Source organism: Mirounga leonina, unplaced genomic scaffold (genome assembly GCF_011800145.1).
Source record: "Mirounga leonina isolate KUSES-001 unplaced genomic scaffold, KU_Mleo_1.0 Mir_82, whole genome shotgun sequence".
NCBI lineage: Eukaryota > Metazoa > Chordata > Mammalia > Carnivora > Phocidae > Mirounga > Mirounga leonina.
Genome location: NW_023270825.1, coordinates 45556147 through 45571470, shown reverse-complemented (window position 1 = coordinate 45571470; position 15324 = coordinate 45556147). Strand labels below are relative to the sequence as shown.

At 35.4% G+C, this 15324-nt stretch overlaps 1 protein-coding gene across 1 annotated transcript in view; it reads left to right on the top strand.

The window, feature by feature from the left end:
* GPR137C (G protein-coupled receptor 137C) overlaps positions 1–15324 on the top strand; it is a 64685-nt gene that overhangs the window by 33292 nt on the left and 16069 nt on the right. The window contains exons 2-3 of the mRNA XM_034992601.1: positions 6476–6519; positions 7970–8198. Of these exons, the coding sequence (XP_034848492.1) occupies positions 6476–6519; positions 7970–8198 (273 nt within the window). The remainder of the gene's footprint in view (positions 1–6475; positions 6520–7969; positions 8199–15324) is intronic.

Here is a 15324-nt window from a genome sequence, read left to right as displayed (position 1 = left end):
ATATAACATTATTTTCTTTTTTATCCAGTATAATTGTTTACAGTGTTATATTGGTTTTAGTGTACAATATAGTGATTCAACAATTCTGTACATTACTCACTGCTCATCACAATAAGTATACTCTTAATTCCCTTTACCTATTTCATCCATCCTTCCACTCACCTTCCTTCTGGTAACCACCAATTTGTTCTCTATATTTTCTCTAGGAGTCTTTTTTGTTATTTGTTTCTCTCTTTTTTTCTTTGTTCATTTGTTTGTTTCTTAGATTCCATATATGAGTGAAATCATATGGTATTTGTCTTTCTCTAACATTTCACTTAGACTAATATCCTCTAGATCCATCTCTGTTGTTGCAAATGGCAAGATTTTGTTGTTTTCTATGGCTGAGTAATATTCCATTGTATACATGTACCACATCTTCTTTATCCATTCATCTATCAATGGACACTTGGACTGCTTCTATGTCTTGGCTCTCATAAATAATGCTTCAGTAAACATATTTTCATATTAGTGTTTTTATATTCTTTGGGTAAATACCCAGTATTTGAATTACTGGATATTTAATTTTTTGAGGAACATCCATACTGTTTTCCACAGTGGCCACACCAGTTTGCATTCCCACCAATAGTGCACGAAGGGTTCCTTTTTTCCCACATCCTCACCAAGACTTGTTCTTTCTTTTTTTTTTTAAGATTTTATTTATTTATTTGTCAGAGAGAAAGAGAGAGAGAGAGAGCACAAGCAGGGAGAGCAGCAGGCAGAGGGAGAAGCAGGCTCCCTGCTGAGCAAGGAGCCCAATGTGGGACTCCATCCCAGGACCCTGGGATCATGACCTGAGCTGAAGGCAGACGCTTAACCGACTGAGCCACCCAGGCATCCCAAGACTTGTTCTTTCTTGTGTTTTTTATTTTAGGCATTCTGACAGGTGATATCTCATTGTGGTTTTGATTTGCATTTCCCGATAATGAGTGATGCTGAGCATCTTTTCATGTGTATGTTGGCCATCCGTATGTCTTCTTTGAAGAAATGTCTGTTCATGTCTTCTGTCCATTTTTAATTAGATTATTTGTTTTTTTGGTGTTGAGTTGTATAAGTTCTTCATATATTTTGGATATTAACCCCTTTTTGGATATATCGTTTGCAAATATCTTCTTCCATTCAGTAGGTTGTCTTTTTGTTTTGTCGATGGTTTCCTTTGTTGTACAGAAGCTTTTTATTTTGATGTGGTCCCAATAGTTTGTTTTTGCTTTTGTTTCCCTTGCCTGAGGAGACATAGCTAGATAAATGTTGCTGTGGTCAATGTCAGAAAAACTACTGTTTGTGCTCTCTTCTAGTATTTTTATATTTTCAGTTCTCACATTTAGGTCTTTAGGTTCATAACCTGAGAATGTGGTTGAGTAGACTCTGTCAAGTTCAACAATATTTTAACTAGAGTCCTTCACACCATTCTAATCCATTTTCTACACTTCACCTAAGAAATCACTCAAACATAAAATTGTATTACAGAGTTTATGGGAGTTAAAGACTAATTCTTTAGCATTTTTATACAACATCTCCACAACTGGACAACTGCTTGCCCCTCCAATTTCACTTGTGCTGTATTTCACCAAAACACTTGCTTTGACCTAAAATCACTGGTCATTTATTCCAACATGTTCTGAAAACTTACTATGAACCAAGCTTTATGCTCAGTACTAGGGCTATAAATATGAGTAAGTTCTGGTGTCTCTTAAGAGGTAAATAAAAATGTAAATAAATACTGTAAAATGTGATTAGTAAAGCAAGGATACAGAGTGGTGTTTCTCTTCCTAAGTCATTTAAGGTGACATATAAAAGATAACACAGGTAAAGTCTTGAAGGATGAGTTGGAATTTGTTATATGACACAGAAAGCTTATTTCAGGGAAAGTAAAAATGCATAGGAAGGCACAAAGATGTGAAACTGAATCCCTTATTTGAAGAGTTGTAGATAATCCAAAATGACTGACGATAAGATTGAAGATAGGGATAAAAGGATGCAATGATGGGAAGGTGGGGCAAGATGATGAAAGACCTGTTATGTCAAAAGGAGTGTGGGCTTTGTCCTGGAGTAATATGATCAGATTTACTTTTTAAAATAAAAATGCCCCATAATAATAATAATTTATTCAGGCAATAGATGCCAAAACTAGTGGATGAAAGTTTGAAGAACAAAAGATATTTACATTGTAAATATCTCTCCACATGGTACTCATTACAATGAGAAAAATGGTAACTTAGTGGAGAAATTTGGTAGACACCACCTTAACCAATTGCTCAAAGTGAGCATCACAATAATGGGATAAATCAACATCATGAGCCTCCTGATATAATTCATTGAGAAGAACGCAGCGCCATCACTTCTGTGGTATTCCTACCAAAATGGATATCCTGAATCTAATTATGAAGAAACAGATAAACCCAAACTGAGAAGCATTCTACAAAATCACTGAAAAGACAAAAGGAAAAATTGAAAATTAAAGGAGATTAAATGCACAGATTAATGCATAATCCTGCTATTTTTCCCCAAAAATGGCATTATTGGAACAAAAGGCAAAATCTAAATAAGGTCTGAAGATTAGGTAATAGTATTGTATTGACATTCAATTTTATAATATTCATAATTATATTGTGGTTACATAAGATAATTTTATTTTTTAAGGAAGTATACAATGAAGTACACATTTAGTGTTAAAGGAGCATCATATATACAACTTACTGTCAAATCATTTTTTTAAATCATATTAAAACATGTTCATATATAGAACATATTGTTTATAGCAGCATTATTCACAATACCCAAAAGGTGGAAGCTACTCAACTGTCCATTGATGGATGAATGGATAGACAAATTGTGATATATACATACAATGGAAACTTATTCAGCTTTTTTTTGTCCTACATTTATGTTTATTAAAAACTGACATAAACAAACAAAACCTGTACAAAAAATATCCCCAATCATGTATCACTTTGAAATAGTAATCTTGAGAGACATTATCGCCTAGGACCCCCTCTTCCTCTTCCTCGGCCTCGGCCTCTTCCTGCAATAGCTTCCCTTTTCTTAGATTTCACCTTTGGTTCAACATCCACAAGTAGTGTATCCAGAGGTAAGCTGTCTGGTAGGATAAAATATCGAATGTTATTTCCTCAAATACTCAGTGTTTCCAGCTGTACCGGTTCTCTATTCTTCAAAGTCATTTTCACAGCTTTAAGATGGGTATTCATGCTGACCTCTACACCTGTGATTGTTCCGTGGACCTGTGTTCCATTCTTTAATTCGATGGTTACAGTTTCGTGACTCAGTGATGAAATTGAACCTTATTCAGCTTTAAAGGGGATGGAAAATGTGACACAAGTTACAACATGGATGAACCTTAAGGACATTATGCTAAGTGATATGAGCCAATCACAAAAGAACAAATACTGTATGATTCCCCTTAGATGAGGTTACTACAGCAGTCAAATTCACAGACAGAGGGCGCCTGGGTGGCTCAGTTGGTTAAGCGACTGCCTTCGGCTCAGGTCATGATCCTGGAGTCCCGGGATCGAGTCCTGCATCAGGCTCCCTGCTCAGCAGGGAGTCTGCTTCTCCCTCTGACCCTCCTCCCTCTCATGCTCTCAGTCTCTCATTCTCTCTCTCTCAAATAAATAAATAAAATCTTTAAAAAAAAAAATTCACAGACAGAAAGTATAATGGTGGTTGCCAGGTGCTGGAGGAGAGAAGAATCAGGAGTTATTGTTTAATGAATACAGAGTTTTAGTTTGGGGGGGTGAAAAAGTTCTGGAGATGGATGATGGTGATAGTTTGCACAACGATGTGAATGTACTTAATGTAATTGAACTATACACTTAAGAATGTTTAAATGGGGGCCGCCTGGGTGGCTCAGTTGGTAAGCTCCTGACTCTTGGTTTCAGCTTAGGTCGTGATATCAAGGTCATGGGATGGAGCTCAGTGTTGGACTCCAAGCTCAGCACAGAGCCTGCTTAAATTTCTCTCTCCCTCTCCCTCTGCCCCTCCCCCCACTCTCTCTTTCTCTCTTTCTGTGTAAAATAAATATAAAAGTCTCTAAAAAATGGTTGAGAGGTGTGTGGGTGGCTCAGTTGATTAAGCATCTGCCTTTGGCTCAGGTCATGATCTCAGTGCCCTGGAATGGGCTGTGTCAGTCTCCTGCTCGGCAGGGAGTCTGCTTCTCCCTCTCCCTCTGCACCCCCATGCCCACGCTCTCTCTCAAATAAATTTTAAAAATCTTTAACAAATGGTTAAATGGTGAGTTTTGTGTTATATATATATATATATATATATATATATATATATATATATATTAGTACAATTTATAAAAATAAAAATAAAAATTATATATAGACAGGTGAGAATAAAGGAAAAGTAGTAAAATGAACACTTACCTTCAAAAGATATAGATGGAATAAAGAATGGGAGCAGAGAAACCAACTGAAAATGTGTTGTAATATGTACCTTAGTAGTGGAGACAGAGAAAATGGATACACCTGAGAATGATTAGGGAACTAATAGGATAATATTTTAGACGCCTGTATCACATCTAGCTTCTGGTTAACCAAAATACACAGATATGCATGTGTTCACAGGCTGCTATCTTTGCCTGAGCATTTACCTAACACTCATTTGCCCTTCATAACTTAGATCTGGTTCAAATGTTACTTCCTTTGAGAAGTCCTCACTGGCTCTACACAGTCTTTCCCTTTTCTCCTTACCTCACACCATTTCTTGGACTGAATTAATCTTTCCCCCTTCTTAGATGTTGTGATGGTATCTTTTGCATTGATATCACAGTGTGTCAAAATATATGGTTTATCTGTTTCTTCAATAAACTGAGCTCCTTGAGAGCAGAAACAATTACTATATTTATGAATCCACAGCACCTTTCATAATGTGTGCTCAATAAATGCTTAAATGGAATTAGTAAGTTATTGAGTACTTACACTATTTTTTTATTCTATTTTATACTTGCCTCTTTCTTTCCATGTCCCCAAAGTTCACACCCTATTTCAATAGTCCTATAACCATAGTTCCTCTGTACTAGCCTGTGCACTGATGCCAGATTAATGAAATTTCATATTTTGGAGTTTCTACATAAAAAAACTTCAGTATCTTCCCATCATCTAAATAAATAAAGTCCAAATTCACAAGGAAGAAATTAAAACCTTCCACACTATGCTCCCAGAATTTACCATGTTTATTTCAAATTCTATTTACCTACCTACTTAATTTATTCAACAAGTATTTGAGAACCTACCCTTTGCAAGGCTTTGTGAAGGAAGGAAGTTTACTAAATATGATATATGCTCATTATCTTTGTGTCCATTTTTTGGTCCCTTGTTTCCTTTTACTACTTCATTGAATCTTAGGGGAAAATAATCTTTGGAGAACATTCAGCCATATTCATATTTAAGTAAGTAGTTCCATTTTAAGACAAAATGTAAGTGGGACACCTGGGTGGCTCAGTCAGTTAAACATCTGCCTTCAGCTCAGATTATGATCCTAGGGTTTTGGGATTGAGTCCCGCATCCAGCTCCTTGCTCAGCGGGGAGCCTGCTTCTCCCTGTGCCTGGTCTGCCTGCAGCTCTCCCTGCTTGTGTGCATTCTCTCTCTATCTCTTTGACAAATAACTAAATAAAATCTTTAAAAAAAAAAAAAAGACAAAATGTAAATAATATATTGAAGTTTAGAATAGGTGGCAAGCTATCCAGCACAATGTCTGGCTCATAATAAAAGTTCAATAAATGTTTAAACTGGATTAATTCTGTTTAAATTTTTAATGATAGAAATTTAAATTTGAGACTATAACAAAGAAAATTATTATTGATTTAAGCCTTTGGAAACCTTATTTTTGCTTCGTGGTAGTTCAAATGTTAACACTTGAATTTACTTATGTTATTCGTAACATATTATTATTTGTAGTTGTATCACTTTGAAACACAAAGTCAAAACAAGTTTATTTGGGCGCCGGGGCGCCTGGGTGGCTCAGTCACTAAGCGTTTGCCTTTGGCTCAGGTCATGATCCCAGGGTACTGGGATTGAGCCCTGCATTGGGCTCCCTGCACAGCAGGGAGTCTGCTTCTCCCTCTCCCTCTCCCCTTGCTTGTGTTCCCTCTCTCGTTGTGTCTCTCTCTGTCAAATAAATAAAATCTTAAAAAAAAAAAAAAAAGAATATTTGGGAGCCTCGGTGGCTCAGATGGTTAAGTGTCTGCCTTCGGCTCAGGTCATGATCCCAGGGTCCTGGGATTGAGCCCCACATCCGGCTCCTAGCTCAGCGGGGAGCCTGCTTCTCCCTCTCCCTCTGCCTCTCTCCCTGCTCATGCTCTCTCTCTCTCTCTCTGTATCTCTGTGTCTCAAATGCATAAATAAAATCTTTTAAAAAAAAAGGAATACTATATTACACGTTTTTTCAAAACCTTTTTCTATACTCTCTTTATAGGTTATATGTAAAGTCAGATGTGCCACTGAACTTGACAAACACAAGTAAGTTTCATGAGTAGCAAGATCTAATTTTTTTTCACAATAGACTTTTCAAGGTAGAAGGGCATGGTAGCTGAAGGTCCTATAGCAATTTTATAGGAAGTCCAGTAGTTAGATTAGCACATGGGAAATGAATTGAGTAACCGACAGTTCTCCCCCTTCAGCCATATCGCTGCCTAACACCTTTTTTTGCTGCTCTGCTACAGATAGAGTTTCCTAGGGCCCACACATACTAAAGTTAGATTTTACTGTTTGGGGCACGCATGTATAGTAGTATAGTTCCATGAAATAAGGAATGCTTCTGTACTGACTAACATCAAAAATGAGAGTTGGGTTTCAGACCAATTCTCCAATTGTTGACCATGCAACTCATTTAACCTCTCTATACCTTGGTTTCCCCTGGGTATATGGGTAACTTCAAGGTCCACTTTGGGTTTCAAGTTATATATTATTATTTTTATTACATAATCTGAGAGAATACTAAGATCTGAACTTCTCAAACTAAAATCTTTGTACTTTGAATGTACACTTTAAAAAGATTGCTTGTTACAGATTACACATTACCTTCAATTAACCTCTTGTAAACTAGTTCCAAAGGCAGACAACATTTTATGATTCCCACTCTTGAAAGTGACCCAAAATAGAAGATATTAGGATGCCAAATAAATTTCTGGCTCATATTAATTGAGGTTATAAACATATTTGAATTGGGAATAGATAGCTGTTATAGCTACTTGATACAAATATCCACACCTTACCTGAAGAGTCGCAGTGGTCTCATTTTTCTTAGGGGAATATAGTGGAGGCATTTCATTTTCAGAGTTGCTGTGTATGCATAATAAACATGCAACTTTATAGAAAGCCAGGGTATTGATGAGGTGCTTGAAACTCTACATTTACTGTCCCTATGTTCTTCTTTGGTCATGTTTGAAAGTCATGTTTGCTATGGATAGTCAGAAGTTCATAAAAATTGAACATTATTTAAAACACATTTCCCTTAACCTCTTAAAATTAATATTAGTGATCAATTTAAATTTAGATAGAGTATATTAATTTTCCAAGCAAATTATAAAAGCCTGGTAATTCTTTGAATGGAAAGGTCAATGAAAATATGTTTAGTAGTTATAAAAATGAAAAGTGCAGGATTACTTTAATTAGTGTTAAAATAATCTTATATTATTCTTCCTGGTAGAGGCAACTGAGTTCAAGGCCCATTCAGTTATTTTTAAATTAATGTTTTAAAGCCTAATGCCATTTTAAAATTGTTTAGATACTAATTTCATAACAGCAAAGATATCCCAAGTAACTCTGATTCTTAAATTTGTATTTAATGAAATTATAAAGATTTTAAGCTGACAGTATTATTGTACCTGAAGTAGCACACTAATTCAGAATTAAGTCTACTCTCTCATTAATATATAAACATCTAATAAATTTATTTTTTTTCTTTCAGAATTCTGTTGCATTTGGGCTTTATATTGGCAAGCCTTCTTTTTTTAGTGGTGAACTTGACTTGTGCAATGCTAGTCCATGGAGATGTCCCAGAAAATCAGTTGAAATGGACTGTGTTTGTTCGAGCATTAATTAATGATAGCCTGTTTATTCTTTGTGCCATCTCTTTAGTTAGTTACATATGCAAAATTACAAAAATGTCATCAGCAAATGTCTACCTCGAATCAAAGGTAAGTATATTTCTTAAATTTATACTTGAAAATCTAGCTTCAAATCCTCATTCTGTGAAGCATATTTTAATGGAAAGCTTATGTTTTTTAAAAAGTGTTCTGAATGTAAGGCACATTTTTGAGCTTGAAAGAATGGTCACAAGATATTAAAAGGCATTCAAAACTTGGCCCTTACTAAATAATAGTTTTTTAAAAGTTTATATTGAGCATATTGTATTTTCTGTACTTATATCCTCTGCATAGGAGGGTAAATGAAATAAACCAGAATTTTGTGAATGTGTCACAAATGGTCTAATATATAAGCCACACTAACAATTTAAGATTTCGTCAGTAATGGTGATAATATTGCCATTAAACAAATTTACCAGATTATGTCTACATACATTTGGGTTAGCAGTGTTAAGATGTCATACTTCTAAGGTGGTGTTTATTTGTATAAAGATTTAGCAAATGTTACTTCATCCCATCATATGAAGACCCTATGATTTTAAAACAGCTAGTCATGTAATTAAATTTATAAATGCCTTGCTTCTGCCTTTCCTTATGCTTTGTTTGGATCAGCAAACAGAGGCCAATGCTAACTTATTAACAAAGAACCATAAAAGTCTCTACTGTCGATTGACAATGTGGTTGAGCAGGAATCAGTCATCACAGTGTATATGTGTCACTGGGTATGTGGGTATAGATGTGTGGATTTGGGGGTGCGATTTATATATACTCACGAGCTTGCCCTAATTTAGCATCATTATCTATTCACTGAAGACAGGCAAGATAGTCTCTTAAACAGAACAGTTCTCTGAAATATAGTTAGACTTCACATATTGTTGCCTTCTTTCATATAATCCTAGTAAAAGCAAGGTGCTTTAATTGAATGTATGGTAATCAACTTGTCCTTTAAATTTAGGTAGATACTTTAATTTTAGTTTTTAAACATGTATCAATAGAATGCAATATAAATATAGATATAAAAATAAAAACATATATTCAGAGAGAGAGAGAGACTTTCAAACCTATTAATCTTACCTGGAAAATTATTGTATCCAATTTCCATCCTAAAAAGTTCCCAAAATGTAAATATTTTTGCTAATTCTGGCTTCAGCTTAGTGTTAAAAATGGTAATGTTATGGTATATAATCTTCTGGTGTAGCAACAGCATCTCCACTTAATGTAATAACATCGCCATTTCATACCTTGTGCTTATGTAGTGATAAAGCATAAATAGATGTGGTTGAATTTAAAAGGCTTCTTTTTGGGGTGCCTGGGTGACTCAGTCGTTAAGCGTCTGCCTTCGGCTCAGGTCCTGGGATCGAGTCCCACATGGGGCTCACTGCTCGGTGGGAAGCCTGCTTCTCCCTCTCCCACTCCCCCTGCTTGTATTTCCTCTCTCATGGTGTCTCTCTCTGTCAAATAAGTTAAAAAAAAAAAAATCTTAAAAAAATAAATAAATAAAAGGCTTCTTTTCTGGATATCTAACAACTTTGAAAGTTTGGATTTACTTACTTTGAAATAAATATTTCTCTGCATATAGTAAAGTTGCAAAACCGAGAGGAAAATCTCATCTGATAACTCCTCCAGAATTATTTCAAACATCTTCCTCTATTGTATGAAAGGTATTCATTTTTTATTATTATTATTTTAGAAGTCTTACATTTAAAAGGTGCATGGATTCAGAATTCTCTAGGAACATTGGAGAGACATGCTTAAATACATGCCTTTAAAGGTAAATATAATATGAGATACTAGATTATTTGTATTACATTGTATTGTTATGTAGTTCTTGGTCTTCCTAACTAGGTCATAAACTTATTTATTCAAAGAGTACATCATGTTGCTTCCATGTTCTCCTTGTAAAATCACTAGGCCCATTTTTATTTTTTGACTTCTGTACAGGAATAGCCATTTCTTTTATTCAATCAACAAATATAGGCTGAACATCTACCTCTGCCACTTTCAAACTGAGTCTGCTTCCTACTCTCCCTAAGAGCATTTCCTTAAAGCTCAGACTTTGGTCTTGTTTTTCTTTTTATTCTTCTTTCCTTCTCCTACATATTCAGGGATAATGAGATCTTCCATGATTTGTTTCAACTCAATCTTACCTACCTTATTTCTAAATGACACACAATATTCTTTCCTGTCTCTGTATCCTTAGGCTGTTTCATTTTCCAGGAACATCTCTCCCCCACCCAGTGCTCTATACCTGTGGGTACTCATCTTACCAAACTTTGAAGGCATAACTCTAGTGTTTCCCGTTTTTATGAACTTAATTTGATTCCTTCTCCTTCACTTAAAAAATAAAATTTAGAAACAACTATCTGATTTCTCTTTAAAAAAATTTTTGTTTATTTGGTTAGCAACTAGGACAGTGCTGTGTATTGGTTCTCTTTTTCAAAGTAGCAACTCTGGGGTTTTTTAAATATTAGTTATTGTCAATTTGAATAGTTTATTTCTGCTCTTTCATTTTTTTATTTTCTTACATATTTAAGGTTTTTACTTTGTCCTTTGTCTGTGTTCTTACATAGATACATGATTTATTATTTTGTAAACAAGATATTTAGAGTGATATGTTTTCTCAAGTACTGCTTTGGCAGCTTCCCATCATCTTGTTATATTGTACGAACATTCTCATTTAACAAAACCAAAGGAAATTTTCTGTTTCAATTTCAGCCATGCCTCCAACATTACATACTTATATATCAATGTGAATTAGATATTATCTTTATCTATAGGTCTTCCTTCAACTTATTTTGGTGGAAGGTCTAAAATTTAGACATCTATTCAGGTCCCCCGACTTCCATGAGAAGTTACCAGTTTTACCCTCTGCTTGAGTGTCTATGCATATGAATCTGGCTTACTAAACATTATAGAATTTCTGTATTCCAGGTTCTTGAAATAAACTCTTAACTGTTAAATTAAAAAACTTAATCGCCAGAAAGATTACCTGAAAAGATATCTAGTCTTTCCTATCTATTCTACAGTTTATCTTTAGCCCAGTCCACATGTTTTGTACTCAGACTACATTGTACCATGGATAGAATTGTTTGTTCTGACTTGTACTTTGACATCATGCTTTGACCTATACAAAGAAATATGTAAGAAATGTTTATCTTAAAAGTCACTATTGTATAATGTTCTTAAGAATATTGTCTACACAGTGTTCCACAGAAAAGATCTTTTTCTCCAGTTCAGTACCAGGTAAAACAGTATTGATTAAATCCTTTTTTTCTCTGACCACTATGCCATTCAGCGGCAAATATGTGGCTCACCTCTACATCAATCATAGATGACCTTATGATATCCACTTTGGGTTCTGGCTCTACCTCTAGTTTTATCTCATTTTCTTATTCCCCAGCACCACCACACACATACACATTCCTGTATATTTTTTTTATTTTGTGTGCATCTCTGTAACTACTTCAAATTCTCTTTTGCAATGAGGGTGGTATAAATAAAAAATGGTATTGGATATATTTTGGATATGTTTATATCTTTTTTTCAGATATACCAATTTTTAGTTAATTTGGAAAGACCTTAGTGAAGTGTCATAATGATTAAGAGCTGGAAACCTGAGATCAAGGAGATAAGGCCATAAATCCCATCTCCGGTTTACTGGCTATGTGGCAGTGGACAAGTAACAGCATCTCTAAGCTTCAATCAGCTGATCTGTAAAATAGAAATAATGATAGTGCTGATCTTATAGGTTATTATTTAGGGTAAGGTCGTACCTTGTAAGGTGGTTAAAAGGACTAAATGAAATTTTATATAAAGTGCTTGGTATAATGCCTAGCACTTGGGACGTGCTTTTAAATGTTAGCTATTATGATCCTAACATGTACTAAGAGATGGTAATGTAGTTTCAGGAAGTTCTTGAATACCTGAAATTGTTGGCAAAATTTAACTGGAAAGGGTTCCTATACATGTAATCAAATTCTCAAAAGGAACAGTGATCCAAAACAGAATAAGAATCATTGAAGAAGTGAATTTCTCTTTTAAATATTTTATTTAAATATTTTATTTAAATTTTATGTGACTCCACCTCATTTATGTACCATTCCACACAGCTTTTGATAAGGGTTGAAGTCTCTAATAGGTCACATTTCATCTAATATTTAACTAGCTTCCCTTTAAAATTTTTAGAAAAAAATATTGTTGAAATTCTGTAATGCATTTTTAATCGTAGGCATCTTTGTTCTGAAAACTGTATCTTTTATTACAATCTTAATATTCTTTTATTTGCATGGTCATGATAGATGATGCTATCTTAACTTTTTATCTATTGCTAATATTTCAGGTATATTTCATTAACTTAAAATATAGATTTTTTGGGGTTTTAACAAACACTTTATATGGTAAACAAATCATTTGTATTTATTGACATGATTATGTGTTAGTATTGGTCTTTTTCTCCCATTAGATTTTTTTATTGCTGTTTGCTTTGCCTTCATTTCTATGATTTCTGTGGTACATTCGAATTTATTTAATTTTTATCAGAATTATAGCATAACTTTTAACATTAAAATGCATAGTGATGGGCATCTTGGTGGCTCAGTCGGTTAAGCGTCTGCCTTCAGCTCAGGTCATGATCCCGGGGTCCTGGGATCAACTCCTGCATCGGGCTCCCTGCTCTGCGGGGAGCCTGCTTCTCCCTCTCCTCCCACTGTGCTCTCTCTCACTATCTCTGTCTCTCTTCCTCTCAAATAAATAAATAAAATCTAAAAAAAAAAAAATGCATACTGATGGGGCTTTTGGGTGGCATAGTTGGTTTAGTGTCCAACTCTTGGTTTCAGCTCAGATTGTGGTCTTAGGGTCATGAGATCAAAGCCCCACATTAGGCTCCGAGCTCCAGGCTTTAGGCTCCGAGCTCCAGGCTCTGTGCTCCATGCTCCAGGCTCGGGGCTTGGGGCTCTAGGCTCAGGGTAGAGTCTGCTTAAGACTCTCTCCCTGTCTACCCCTCTCCCCAGCTCGCACTCGCTCTCACTGTGTCTCTCAAATAAATAAATCTTTTAAAAAATAAATGCATACTGATAAAATTATTTTTACTCTAATATTCCTTTCCATTTCAGAAAAAAATAAGAATAATTATAAAAATATAGAACACATATCATTTTTTTAAAAGATTTTATTTATTTATTTGACAGAGAGAGACACAGCAAGAGAGGGAATACAAGCAGGGGGAGAGAGAGAGGGAGAAGCAGGCCTCCCGCCAAGCAGGGAGCCCGATGTGGGGCTCGATCCCAGGACCCTGGGATCATGACCTGAGCCGAAGGCAGACGCTTAACGACTGAGCCACCCAGGCGCCTATAGAACATATATCATTTTTAATGAACAAAATAACTTATCAGCACAAAAACGTTTAAACCAATGTAGATGCTTAGTCCCTATAATGATAGGTTAGGATTATCTGTATAAAAGACCACTCAGTGGCCTGGTTGGAATAAAAGTTAAGCTTTTAGGTTTATTTCTCTGGTCAGGGATATGCACAATTTTATATCTAGGTGAAATTGTAAAAGGAATCATTGTCTGATACTTAGTATCAGATCAGCTTGTCTCTCAGTCTAGTCAGCCATTTGCAAATAATGCATTCTCTCTCTCCTGAATTCGTAAGTTTTAATTACTATGTAAACCTTTCTGTCCAATGTTCACTCAACCCTTTATCCATATTAATTTAATGTATTGGAATGGGAAACAGCATCAGCATCTTGCAGAGACACAGTAACATTCAATTTGACTGATATTTCTGATCTTTCATGCAGACCAGCTGATCCTATAAAACCAAGGCAGTGGTTTATAGTAATTTAAGTCATAATTAAAGAAATAGGCTAAAATACTATGAGTGTCTCTCTTCCACCACCTCGAAATATGATTTAACCAGAATTTGGGGAGGATTCTGGTAGGGAAATAGAGGTTGCACCATCCTCTGTAATGGTATGATTACCACTTTCCCAGTACTTTGCTATAATTTCTCCTGAATTATGAGTATTTACTCTATCCATCTTAAGTTGTGGCACTTCTTTACTTTGCTGCCTTCATTACTCCAGTTCTTATACCCCAAGTCTTACTTATTATTCTGTTGCTGAGTAGACCCACCACAGACTTGTCCCATTTTTAAAAATCCATAAGAGCCAGAGATCTAATTTCATTGTCTTTGCAGCATGAAACTATTTTTGAAACTGTTTAGATCTTATAATTATCAAAATTCAGTTGACCCTTGAACAACAGAGGGATTAGGGACACTGACCCACTACACAGTTTAAAACCCACATATGACAGGGTGCCTGGGTGGCTCAGTTTGGTTAAGTGGCTGACTCTTGATTTTGGCTCAGGTCATGATCTCAGGGTCCTGGGATCGAGCCCCATGTTGGGGCTCTGCTCAGCGGGGAGTCTGCTTGAGATTCTCTCTCACAATCTCCCTCTGCCCCTTCCCCCACTCATAGTCTCTCTCTCATAAATAAATAAATCTTTTTAAAAATTAAAATAAAATAAAATCCACATATAACTTTTGACTCCCCAAAAACTTCTTCTAATATCTTTGTTTCTTTTTAAGTATAGGTGACACACTGACTCCCCAAAAATTTAACTACTAATAGCCTACTGTTGACTGGAAGCCTTATCAATAATAAAAACAATCAGTTAACATATACTTTGTTTGTATATTATATGTATTATATACTGTTTTCTTATAATAAAGTAAACTAGAGGAAAGAAAATGTTATTAAGAGGATCATAAGTAAGTAAGGGGTGCCTGGGTGGCTCAGGTGGTTAAGTGTCTGCCTTCAGCTCAGGTCATGATCCTGGGGTCCTGCGATTGAGCCTTGAGTCGGGCTCCCTGCTCAGCAGGGAGTCTGTTTCTCCCTCTCCCTCTGACTCTCCCCCCTGCTCGTGCTCTCACTCATGCTCTCTCTGTCTCTCTCCCTCTCTCTCTCAAATGAATAAATAAAAAGTCTTAAAAAAAATCATAAGCAAGAGAAAATACATTTACAATACTGAGTATTAAACAAAAAAATCTGTGTATAAATGGACCCATGGAATTCAAACCTGTTGTTCAAGGATCAACTGTATTATTTTTTAATTTGCTAATTGCTATTACTTTGTTTTCTGATTGTTGATGCTTAGTTTGGCATTTTTGGTA